General features: G+C 35.1%; 1 protein-coding gene across 13 annotated transcripts in view; it reads right to left on the bottom strand.

Moving 5' to 3' along the window:
* PPFIA2 (PTPRF interacting protein alpha 2) overlaps positions 1-13,754 on the bottom strand; it is a 289,892-nt gene that overhangs the window by 132,767 nt on the left and 143,371 nt on the right. For 6 of the 13 annotated variants that reach the window (XM_033056917.2, XM_033056913.2, XM_033056914.2 and 3 more), the window contains one exon: positions 8,809-8,871. The exons of the other annotated variants lie outside the window; for them this stretch is intronic. In XM_033056917.2, the coding sequence (XP_032912808.1) occupies positions 8,809-8,871 (63 nt within the window). The remainder of the gene's footprint in view (positions 1-8,808; positions 8,872-13,754) is intronic. 13 annotated transcript variants of the gene reach the window in all.

The raw sequence follows: 13,754 nt of genomic DNA, 5'->3' as shown, positions 1-13,754 counted from the left end.
ATGGCAAAAAATACATATTGAAAAACTGCATCTCCTCAAATACAGTTATCAATCAAAATTGATTCCTTTCCAAGACAAATACTGATGTTTACTTAATATTTTAAAATAAATTGAATTGAAGTGATTAGTTCTCTATTTTGATTTGCTCTAAGAGAAATATCAAAGACATTGTTTATGGAACAAACCAAAATGCATAATTAAATTGGAGGATATTTTTAGAAGAAAGCTATTTCCAAGGTTACAGTTCCTAATAAAGCTTCAGTAATGATATTTTCTAGAAAAAGATGTCAAAAGTCCTTTTGTAACTAAATAGAAATGTAAAATTCCTTTTTCAAGATTGCAAGCACAATTAGACCAGGATAAGCTTAAGCTAATAACATTTAATTAATTTTCTAATTATTTTGCTCTATCAAAATAGTGAGTCAAAGAGACTAAGGACCAAATTTTCATCTGACGAAAATGACCAAAATACATTAAGATCAATTCTAAATTACATAATTCAATAGGAAGAATAGATCATTTTAGAGCTACTTCTCTCACTTTTGAAACCCAGTAAGACTTTTTGGAATGTGCACAAGCTATTTTTATTTCTTTGATAATTTTGCAAAGTGGAAACAATTTTGCTTCTATGCCTATAATCTTGTCACATTTTTGCTTCCCTTCCCCCTCTCCCTAGCAGGGATCATGCCCTTCAAGGGGAGGCACAGAATGATCTCATGACAAGAAGATATCAAGGATTCATGAGAGGAAACCAGCCTCCCAGCACATGCACCACATCTAAATCTAAGTTGGTATCCATACTTTGAAGTATCTTAACTAATCAAATTCTTCACAATTGATCTATCTATTCCTCAAGTGCAGTATTAGCTGAATACATAAGCCATGAGAAAATCGAAAAATTGGTTTTGATCCTCACTTGGAGAATGTGGTCATGGAGAGGACAGAAGAGATGAAATGAGGCTGTTTCTTCAAAGATACTTTTCCAATTAGTATTTAAAAATGGAGACTAACTACTTTACGTAAAATTTCTTACGATTTCTTACTACCCAGTGTTCAGAACTACATTAATACTACTCTGAAATAAGAAATTTAGACAGAGGCAGACTAATCCTGAGCAATTCTAAAAACTAGCATCTGAAAAGAATTATTTTTCCATTTGAATAAAATCTGCAATATGTCAAATTGCAAAAATAATAAAGTCAAGAAGTAGTTGAATATGCATCAAAATTAAGAAGGCATGGTAGTAAAAATTATGCATTATTTGTCTCAGAAATAATCTATTCATATAGAAAAGTATATATTGAAGAGAGAAAGTTTAGCAGATCACAGAATGCCTTGCTACAGGTATCTTCACTAGCTTTCTTTCTGCTTATTGGTGCCAAAACATGTTCCTTTTTCTTCCTTTCTGTTTCACGATTAAATATTTATCTTATTTCAAATCATATGTTTCTTCACATTTCTCTCTTACCCTATAATTATGCCTTTTCCTACATTATATACAAGTCAGGGTATGTGAAATAAGAAGCCAGTTGATGTTAATAATTTGATATTGTTTGGTGCATAAAATGTGTAATCTGGAGGATAGAGCTATGTAGATATAAAATAAATACAATAATTAGATATAAGAAAGATCAGACAAAAATAACTGATGTATGAACATTCCTGAAGTTGTTTGTTTGTTTGTTTATTTGGTTTGTTTTTTCATTTTTTTCTTTTGGGGCTAGTTTCACTTACTTTTAATAAAAGGCATCTACAATTTAACCAGAAAAGAAGATAATTGCAAAATTCATTGTATCAGTACCTATGTAACATTTACTAGGCTTACTACATATCAATGAAATAACAATGGTGCAATTCAAAGGTCAGGGGAAATTCAAAATCTACAGGGTGATCATATTTCCATTTCTGATTTTTAGTAAGCTTAAATTATTTCATGTGGTAGCAACATGAGAATATAAATGTACCACTGGAGGGAGAGTTTCTCTTAATTTCTTCTAATTGATTGTCATTAACGCTCAAAGAAAAGAACTATTCTGTTATTTTAGATATACTGTCTAGACTTCTCACAGTATAGTTTTTTTCCCAGGCATTTCCTTTGGGAAACTGAAATCAAGTTTAATCCTTGCCTTAATATTATATTACATCATTATTGTATAAAGCGTTTGTGCATTTTCAAGCCAGTCACTTCCTTGAGGCACCAAGGATACTCAGGACACAATCTTTGGTGCAGGCTTTTTCTTCTGGTCTGTCACTCACAATATCAGTATGCTTTCCAATTACTTCCAACTCCAGTCTGCTGTAAGCATGAAACAAGTGCTTAAGTAATACTGACCTTTGAAATAATTCCTTTTCTTTCTCGGGGCATGTTTGTTTCTCCTTCCAGAAGACAACTATTAGCAATTTAATAAACCAGAACTATTGGCTGGGGAAACAATTACAACAAAATTTCCATCTTACCACTCAAAATGTAATATATTGCTATATATAATTACAGGAAAAGGGCTACACTAGTAGAGTGTAAGAGTGTTATTTAAATGCCAGTACCAGGATTACTGCTGTCTAGAAGCAGAGCTCTTATCAAGTTGAGCGGTTGAACTAGAAGTTGGGGCCTTTCTCTTACATTATTTAATTAAGTGCAATATATAGCTTGGTGTGACATTGATTATTTCACTGACTTGGAACTTATCCATAAGTCTGAGGAGTTCACAAGTATATTTGGTAATGCAACTTCTATAAATTCCCAAAGTGTAATGAATCATTTTCTCATCAACATGTTAGATATGCCTGGTATACAGCATCAAATCTGGGCTGAACAGAGAACTAGAAGTAGAAATGCCCTGACCAAATGCCAAATGCCACCTGTTACACTGTCATTCAAAGTTTCATCTGCTGGAATTCAAGATGCATTAGGAGGGGGTGCCTCTCTCCACTTTAAGCCTCTCTGAGACATCTTTCCAATAAAACTTCACATTTCCATGAGAATACCTGCCTTTTCAGTTTGGAGAACCGCACCCTAGAAACTTCCTTCTCCACTCTACTTCTCCTCCATCTCAGATCCTGTTCCTCCCCCACAGCCACCAGCTCCTGCTCCCACTGGTGTCTCTGATCCTCCACCTGCTTCCACACTCCATGCTTAATGAATCATAATTATTTTTCCCCTTCCAGTTAATGGCTGCCCTTTTCATTTTAATTGTTTGTTTATTCTGGTCCAGGAACTTTTCCTCTGGGACAGCTTCCTCCTCTTGGTTCCTGCAATAGCATCACAGCAGCAAGAATGGTTCCCAGCTTCACTAAGTGAAAACCATACACCATAAACATTGCATATTTCTAAAAACAGAAATAATCTGAATCTGAGCTGACTTATTTTTCACACGTCCTGGGATGGATGACATTCTTTTATTCTTTAAAAGGAATTTGTCAGCTGTCTTTTGCCAGATGAGTTATTTCCCTGCTATAAACAGCTGATAGCTCTTCTCCATTCCTCTTCTGCGAGACAAATGCAAATTACAGGAGACTAGTAAAGTATCTAGAAGCATCGTTACCTAGAAAACTATTTCCTATACATTAGATCTCTGCCTTGAAAAGATTTTGTCCCACTTGTTTTCTGGTGACAGGGCTAAGATTTTCTCAGCAGTAATCTAAAGGAAAAATGTTACCAAACCAATGAAAACCTGTTCTTCCCCCCAAAGCACAGTTCTTTCCATCTCTAGATCTTCCTTCTGTGGCTGTACAGGGTTACAGCCCATGGCTGTAGGCTCCCTGCATAAACTGTGCCTCAGAAGTAGGGAAGGAAACAAAACAAACAAACAAACAAACAAACAAACAAACAAACAAACAAAACCCCAGTGGTTTTCTAGTGGAGTTCTAGAAGAAAACATAAGATTAAAAAATAAGATTAAAAAGGTGTAGAAAAATTTAGATATCATCTGGGAATTGGTTCTTACAAATCCTTGCAAATGCTGCTACAATTCCGAATTCCTGATTTCCATTTTGCAATCTTCAGTCTCCCAAATCAATGCATTGGGCCAGCGTCAGGCTGAATGCCATGGGCAAGTGTTGGAATGCTTGTAAAGCTGCGCCAGGACACGATGCTGTGCATGTAAGAGCATTGCCAGGGGGCTGCTGCCACATGCTTGAGGATGAGGACACCCCACTGCTGCCAAGGCATACACTTGCCAGTGACACATCTCCCCAGTTGCAAAGCATGGCTGCTCTCTCTTTCTACCTCCTGATTTAACACACTTGGCACAGCTGCCCCAGCCGCAGATCTGCCAGCTCGTTGCCTGTCACGAGATCTGAAGCAGAAGCAGAAATGCTGGGCTGCACAGTGGGATTTGCTGGCCCTGTGGCAGGCAAGTGAGAGGTGAGGGCCAAAGATTAGTGTCATGCTGAAAATACAGAGCTGCACAGTCACTGCTACTGAGAAGAAACTGAAATGGTTTTTCTTTTTGCAAGTTGATTTGTGAATGAAGTAACCCCTGAAGACTTTATGGAGTTTGTGAAAAGCTTGAGAAAAGAAACCTCCCTGCAAAGTTTTTTCTTCCATGGACATAAGACATCTATGTGTCAAGAGGGTCTGAACTTGAAAGTGTCAGGTGATAACATAAAATGGGTTTCTAGCTTCAAGTGGTAGGTGACTGTTTGGTAAATCCCTGATTTCTACAAAGGTGGAAAATGAGCTGAAGTAGCTGAACTGAAAGCTCAGGGTGCTTTCATAACAATCTGAGAAAGGTTGGAGGCCTGTAATCATGTTTTGGCTTTGACTTTTTTCTTCCTATCTGTAGCAATTCTGGAGTACTTTTTCCTCTTGATCTCAGCTCCCAATACAGAAAAGAATTTTCTCAGAATAAAAGCATTTGGCTACAATATAAGGAAAATACATACCCAGCTTATTCAAATTAACAAACTTATGAAAAAAAAGCCCAGGATTTAATCTTTGATTAAAAAACAACCTGGAAGTGCAGTTTTATTTTCATATAGGAGGAAAAGAAATATGCTGATATGTTAAGGCATCTGTATATTAACAAAGCTTTCACCCTCTGCCCCCTCCTTACTGTAACCCTCTCAAAAATCCTTTAGAAATAACGTAAAGAACTAAGATTGCTGATGGATGAAAACCAGCAATTTTATGATGCTGTATATCAGCTGAATTTGACAAAATATAAACCTATTTATATTTTATATTTTTACTTATATATTTATATTTTTATATTTTTTCTGTTTTCCTACAGAGTTCCCATATAAAATGTCTATAGATATGCTCTACACCTTGGGTAAAGCCATAAAATAGTAATTAAAAATTGATGTTAAAAATTTAAGCTCATTAAGCTTTGTCTACCTATAAAATCAGTCTGAATCACATATACTAGAATTCAAAAGATCTGGCATTTCAGAGTACTTAAACTCTGAAACTTCTACTGGCTCAAAGAATTTCTGAAGATATGTATCTGTTTAGACAAAACAAACATGGTTTTTCCATTAATGAGGAGTGTTACAGCTGATGATTCAAGAGCAAAATGCATTGTATTTACACTTGATTAAAATTAAATAATTTTCTTTTCAATTATATGCAGTGATGTATGTTTTCATTTACTATATAGTTGAATTTTGTTTTACAAAACCACAGATTCAAGCTCCGGCTTGAATGAAGAAACAACATGTTTAATATCTGTCACCATTTTCTTCTATTTACATTTTCACAGTGGACCTTAAAGAAAGGAAGTATTAGTGCTGCAATTTTGCAGAAGCTCAGGGTCAGGCAGCCACAGCAACTGGATCTGCATACAAAGCGTCCTGTCTTTGTCTATGCATTGCTTCCTGTCATCATGTAATGGCATTGAGACATTGCAGTATGACAGATTGTCCTAAGTGACTCTACATCCATCAGTAAAGTTCATCCAGCTATTTTATAATGTATGTGCACTTTAAGCTTACATCTGCTGATATTCTTATCATGCAATGGTGCTTACAAAGTACACAGCAATTGGAGTGGAGCGGTTATTTAAAGACAAATCTATTCAGAAACACAGATAGACAAAAGACAGAAAGACCGACAGACAATCAGCTAGATAGATAGATTGACTCATGAAATCATGAGTTGAGATATCTTGCATGAAAGACAGCAAACTTAGCAGTTACTATCCTACTAAACAATACAGAGGAGAATAACCTGCAAAGCACTTTATTACTGTATATAATATCCATTTCTTCCCTCAACTTCTGCTGCCTGAAAAGTTGATTATAATGAAAAATATAAACCAGAAAGTTTATGAGGGAATAGAGGTAAATTGAAGTCTATAATTATGAAGGTGTAAATTTCACAGAGCAACAGCACAGAGATTAGAACTTTTAATATGTGGGAACCTGTCCACAAAGTTGTACCTTGAAAGCCACCATAATATCTGAATTCTAAATTTTGAATATGTAGCAGTTTCTTCCTGAACTTCAGCCTTATTGCAAGCCTTGCAGTGTGTTTCCATTAAGCAAAATGACACACCACACACCCTTTATATGTAAGAGCCTGCTTACGTTCGTTATTAATAACATTTAGAAATGTTACTAAGGCTTAAGAAAGCCTTTTTTATTATTTTAGCATATTTGTCTCATGAACAATCTATTCTATGTTTTCTTTACAGTTTTAATATTTCAAACATTGCTTCTAGGTGAGCAGTTCTAGAAATATATTCTGGGTCTGAGATGAAGAGTCAGAAAAGCCAAACCAAATATGTTGTACCTTTTTGACTAAACAACTGAGGTTTATAATTAATTACAACTTATAATTAATGCCATGTAATTAAAATGTTGAACCAGTGCAATATATACTGATTGAAAATTTTATGGTTTTGAGGTTATCCTCTGTAGTTATCCCTTTTATAATAGGCAGAAATACAAAGCTGTGCAATTCACAGTAATTGCAAGAAACGTTTCAGAATAATGTAGCCTAATAATTGAAAATTTACCATGCATTCAAACAATTTCAGCTGCAGACTTGGCAGTCTTAATGTCCACCATTAAAACTATGGTTCACACAGGTAATTGGGGTGTTGGCATTGAATGGAACAAAAGAAATTATTTACTCAGTTTTGTACTTTTAAAGTAGAACTGACTTGCTTTCCTGTTCTCCCTGCAAGATGCTGGGTGAAGGACTGAGCACAGATTTCCACTTTTTGCTCTTGCTCAAGTGCATTTGGATGAAGATATTTCTTATATGCACTATTTCTTATATAAAAAAACATGATTCCTTTATAACTAACAGACATTTTGATCATTATTAATTATAAATTAAAAAATCATTAAATGTTTTGGGTTGGGAAGGACCTTAAAGATCATCTAGTTCCAACCCCTTGCCACAGGCAGGAGTATCTTCCACCAGACCAGGTTGCTCAAAGAAAACTAAAAAATCACAAAGGATTTTGAAGTAATAGTACGGACTTCTATAACTAAATTGGAAATAGTGCATTTTTCCATGCTCATAATTTCTGCCATGCTATTGTCTTTCTATATTACTAAATATTGTCTGTCTACCAGCTTCCATTACAAATGGTGCAATTTGCAAACTGGAAAACTAAAATTGCACTGGAGAAATTAAAGTCATGGTGAAAATCCAGAAGAGATTGGAGATTAATCATACACTATGTATTGAGGAAGTGTTTTTTCTTTGCACAGAAGCAAGTCTGAAAATGGAATCAAACAGTACAAGTCATAGCCAAGAATTTATAACATTGACCTCTTCCAGGAATATATGCAGAAATCCACAATGATTCAGATGGTCAGATGAACGATCTTCTAAGAATGTAGTGTAAAGGATTTCTCTGTGCTCCCTTAAGAGCAAAAACTCTTCAGAAGAAAGATTGTTTGAGATTATTTTCCCAGACAGGGAGGACAAATTCCCTTCTTACCAATATTAAATGACATTTTATCTTTTAGATATTAGTTACTTTAACTAGATTTTGCTTTTTCTTTGATTATTTGCTGTATCTTAAAAGAACTTAAGGGGATGGAAGTGTTTATTCAGAATTTCATCTGCCAGTTTCCCTATAAATATGATAATCCTTAGCTGAAAAATAAATTAGTAAACACATTACATGATAAAAAATAGCTTCCATAAAATTCAGAGCAACAGTCTTTTGTCAAGAGTACATCCCAATTTTCATTAATGTTTCCCCATTAATGTATGAGAGTTCAATTTTAACCCAATACCTTTCCATTATCTAAATAGTTTTGGTCTTAACAAAAAAAAAAAAGACTTATTATACTACAAGTGAATAATTTACTTCTTTTCTTAACCAGATACATCACTAATTCTACCTTTCATAAGCAATAATTCCTCCTTCCTCCTTCTATTTTAGGTCATGGTATACATTCACCTAAGCAAGAAAAATGAAATTACCTTCCTTCCACATTTATTATTAAACATCTTCATATCAAAATGCAGTTTAGGACAAGGTTAAATAGAATAAATATAGCCTCTCATTGCTTTCCTCATTTTGTCTATTGCTGTTCTACTGAATTCAACTGACAGGAGCATTGAGCTGACTGGGAAGTAAGGTAAATGCAGAAGGAACTATGAATATATTATCATCATCTTTATTTAGCTGCACCATCAAACCGTATAGATAGAAATTGCACCAGTTTGGGAATTTTGATAGGCTGAGACCACACTTGTAGTACAATATTCATTGACCCTGAAATACATAATGTGAAGAAACCTCAAGATGCACAAGCTTCTGCGGGTAACAAAATATGAAATTCACATAAGGAGGCTTCACGTTTAAATGACGCAAAAAAACCAAGATATTTTGAACATACATTAGGGCAGGATATGGTCCTTTGAATGTTATTCTCAATGCTCGTACCAGCAGCAACCGTCATCTGCAAAAGGGGGCAACAGAGATTCTGCTGAATGGAACAAAATCTTGTAAAGTACTACAGTATATTTAAATTACACCATACTAACAGATGAATGTGATCATTCAAAAAAAAAGCTTATCTAAGAGAACACTGATGTGGCTCAACTGAAATTCACATAAAGAAATTGGAAGTATTGTTACATCTCCTCATGAAGTACTCAGAACATGAAGTACTCAGAAGTGCTCATGAAGTACTGAGAACAACCAAATAGTGGCTCACTTTGGTGTTCTGCACTCTGTTCACAGAAGTGGTCTCTGGGGCATTGTCAAACAGCCCAATAACTATGGAGAAATAGTCCCAGCTCCATGGGAGGTCTCTACATAAAGCAAGAATTTTACCTGTTTGTGAGGTTTGAAGAAAGTAAGATCTTCTCCCCCATGTTCAAACATCTAATGGAAAAACATCCAAATAAATAAGCCTATTAAATTATTAGGTACAATTTACCTATCAAATTGATAGTTTTTTCATGTTCAGACTTCCTTGTTGCATGAAATAATCATTAGAGTATAAAAGTACTAGGAAAGAAGCTATGTGCATTTAAAACATCTGGAAGTCCCTTCAGCTTCTGAAGAATGTATTTTCACATTGAATCCTGTTTTTCCTCCTTTTTATCACTTTCTAATTTATTTCTGCGGAGCCCAATAAATAACATTTTTCTTTAGACAGACCTTGACTAGAAGGCAATCTGACAAGGAGGTATTTCTTCAGATTTCAAAATTTACTTCAGAAGAAATTAACAGCAGGCATTTTCAAAAGTTCTAGTTGTAAAACACCCAGCAGTTCTAGACCAAACCTTTAAATAATTTCTTTCCACCACTGGGAGCATATGTAACAATACGTACAATGTTCATGCTAATTATAGTTGAGCTTAATCATTTCTCAAAGTAAATATTGACCTAAGCTTTATTTCTGTGACTATTTATCAAGTCAGTAAAGTAAAGCCGGTATTTGAAGCAGGCAGAAATACAGTATTGTTGGATTCAAGTATTTATAAAAAATGGAGAATGCAACTTATTGTAAGATGTGTTTTACAGTGAATTTACCATTAAAATTTGAGAAAGTTAAGCCTGACTGTATACTACAGCTTACTTTTGCAGAAAATAAAAATGTACACTTCATCAATATATTTAACAACAGCCACAGGCATGTATCAACATCCATCTATCTTCAAATCACATGTTTGCAATTATCCCCAGATTTTGATTTATAACAGTTTTTAAATACTTGAAATACTTCTAAACTTTCAGCCTTTTAAACAAGAATATGCAGTCATACAAAAAAACCCTAAATGTTGAATTTTAAGTAAAAGTCCCTGTATGCTAACAAGTACAGTAATTTCGCGATTATAAGACACACCTGATTATAAGCTGCACGTTACAATACAGAGGGTGGTACGTTACAATACAGAGGGTGGTATCTATTCTATCACCATCTGTTGAGGGTGGGGGCAGTGATCCTTATCTCAGCGGCAGATATTCTGAAAATGGGCCATCCATTGAAACCAGGCAGGGCATCGTTCTTTACCTTTTCACAATCCATCCTTCCTCTAGGGAGTCATTTTCTGATCATGGCCCATTGAGTCCCACTGTGGGACTGATAAAATTACTTCATCCCATTGGAAGTTGCTTCAGTCAGGGGGAAGAGCCCAACATTTCTTACCAAGATAAAAACAGAGGTTTTGGGACACTAGGGGAGCCCCTTTCTCCACTGGACTCCAGAGGAAAACCGGATTTCTCCACATCACCACTGGACCTCCAGAGGGAAACTGCACCTTGTACAGGAGCACTGCTCCAACTGAATCACATCTGTCACTGCAGGAGGATGCAGCCACCATTGAATGGGACTGCTACCAACACCCTGCCTGACAGGGTGTCAGGTTGTACTCTGACTTTGTCAGGGTTTGGAGTTTGTTTCTTTGTAGTACTGTATTTCTATTTTAATTTCCCTAGAAAAGAACTGTTATTCCTAATTCCCATATCTTTGCCTGAAAGCCCCTTGATTTCAAAATTATAATAATTTGGAGGGAGGGGATTTACATTCTCCATTTCAAAGAGAAGCTCCTGCCTTTCTTACCAGACACCTGTCCTCCAAACTAAAACAGCAACTTTTTGTTCTTTGTCCGTATATAAGCCGCACCTGATTATAAGCCGCACTTTGGGTTCGGACCAAAATTTTAGTCAAAATGGTGCGGCTTATAATCGCGAAATTACTGTACTTAACTTGTTTCTGTCAGATTTCCCTTCTTTAGATTTACAGCCATGAATATTTGAAAACATTTTTATAATGCTGTTCTCTCTACTTAAAAGGTACTTCACTTCATACAGAGCAGTCACTTTTTTAAAAAGATAATTTCCATCCAAAGCAACTTCATGTTAATTCATGTATCATGTTCAGATGTATTTATAACACCACTGTTGCTTCATAATTTTTTAAGGAAAACACAGCATATATTATATCAGCATGACACTGTTTTAAATAAACAAAACTTCAGCACAAGTAAACAACACATTATAGATTTTACCCATTCAGTCTCGTGCATCTTTATTTAATCATGATTCAATGGTTCATAAATTACATCTCAGTGTGAATATAGATATATATATCTATATATATATTTGTACACACACTCACACAAAGCTACTAAAAATGTTGAAGCAAATGCATCTGGATTAATATGTAAATTCACAATTTTTTGCATATTTTAATTTTCATATGTCTGATACATGATATTTTCTGATAATTTTGCACTTATGTTTAAAAAGGTAGATCTACTGTACACTTTTGACTGCTGCTTCTGAGCTCTGTTAACTAATTTATCCTTGCTGTTCATCACTCTTAACAGCAATATTCACTGAGTAATTTTATCATAATTTTTCAAATTATCTCGTAAATAATTTTCCTTCTCTTTCCCTTTTTAAAACTGTGATGAGAGACCTAGTGACAAAAAAGTATGAAATGAATTATGTTAAATTTAATTCTGATGGTGTTAAAGTCTAGTATTTTGCCTCTTCAGGCCTACTATGGGAAGTTTTGCATAGTTGGAAATGAGTGATTCCTGATACTTCAATGTTGTAGGGCTATTTCCTCATAACCATAGTAATTTCCTATCCAACTGGGCTTTCAATATCCAAAGTGTCAATGTAAGAAAAGTGAAAGAAAAATATTCCCTTAAAAGCATAAAATTTGTGCATTAATTCTAAGATTGCTTTTCTTCAAACAATGTATGTTGAGGCAAATGCATCACATTGTCATGAAGATCTTCCTGGTAATCATTTGAGGTACAAAAATCTATGAAGGAGTTATGTATTGAAAGTAGGGCAGCAATTCCCATTCATGCACTTTAACAAAATATTTATTCCTTTCAGGAATGCATCTAATGGTATAGCATTAACTTAGCATTTCATACTTTAATAAGTACAACATATTAGAATAAATATTAATGACAATTTCTACTACAGTTTGGACATTTTCCTTTGGAAAATGTTTAACAGAGGAGAAAATTAAAGTTTATTAGAGGAGAAAGTACTGTTAACAGGGAGACCAAATTCTGAAAATGGATCTCTAGAACGTGCATATATTCTTGTTTCAGATGAGCACTTTGGCTCTTTGCTGTAAACCACAAGCAGGGGGACAGATCCTCAAGCTGTATCCCACTGACGGACTCAGAAATGTTTCCAGTCTCCTTTTCATCTTTCTTTTGGATTTCCACATAGAAGAGCCTTGTGTGAGACTGTGACATATCTGAAAACATTTTCAGAAAATGCATTACCTACAAAATGCCCTCTAGGTGCATACACAGCCATGTTGCACCTCCTGGAGTTACCAAATAATGGCACACGTGCAGCAAACTGATCTGCCTTTCACAACTGGATGGAAATAGTGACTAAAGATATATGACACTACAATTCAAAGTTTCTCTGGAAGAAATAACACTAAATGTAGTTTTACCTAAATCTCTAAAATTAACCTATGAGAAGTAGGTGAAAATACATTAATTTCAACACTGGTATTCCTAACCTCACAACATGAAGCAACCGCATTTTTAACTAGTTAGTTACACTCGGCTTACAAATGATCTTGCTATCCAGGTCACATAGAAAAGAATATACTTTCCTAAGCACCAACACCATTATAATCCAAACCTTCTTAACAAGTCCCCAGTCAAAGCTCTGGTAAAGCAGGAAATCCTGCACTCAGTTATGATACGAGCAGTACAGCTCTAATTTTCAGACCACATCCAAAACAAGGACAGGGAATACACAAGAAAGTCAGATTTTATATCCTGTGGTATTGAAAGCTGCTGAAAAATTCAAAGACACTCACTGAGTAAATGTAATTTGTCACTATATTGAATTAACCAGGGCAGAATCCTTCCCACTTCTTTTTGGTTGTATAATGTAGCCTCTTGACAAGTGGAACCTACTTACTAGAAAATAATGATAATCCTGCTCTCAGAAATAAAAACCTCTCCCTCAGAGCAATATTTGCACATATGTATGCACACACACTATGCATAAAAAATATTATATATTTAATGATGATAGCCTCCAGGGAAAAAAATAAAACAAAACAAAACAAAACCAAAAAAACCCCACCAAGATCCACCTATAAGCCATCTATATAAATACAGCTCTCTGGTATTTCTGTTGACCTGTACACACTTTGTCCACGGGAGCACTCTGACTGAACTACAGGGAACTTCCTATCACTGCACAGTGAAATCTCCATGAAGAAGTTGGCAATACCTATTCCTTGAAACCTAATATGTAGAAAGACAGACCTTGCAGCCTGTATAGTAGTCTTGCCACAGTATTGTTACATGACAATGTAAGCTAATACCTCAT

This window comes from Catharus ustulatus, chromosome 4 (genome assembly GCF_009819885.2).
Source record: "Catharus ustulatus isolate bCatUst1 chromosome 4, bCatUst1.pri.v2, whole genome shotgun sequence".
In the NCBI taxonomy this organism is placed as follows: Eukaryota; Metazoa; Chordata; class Aves; order Passeriformes; family Turdidae; genus Catharus; species Catharus ustulatus.
Note: the sequence above shows the minus strand (reverse complement) of the source record. Positions and strands in the feature narration are given on the sequence as shown.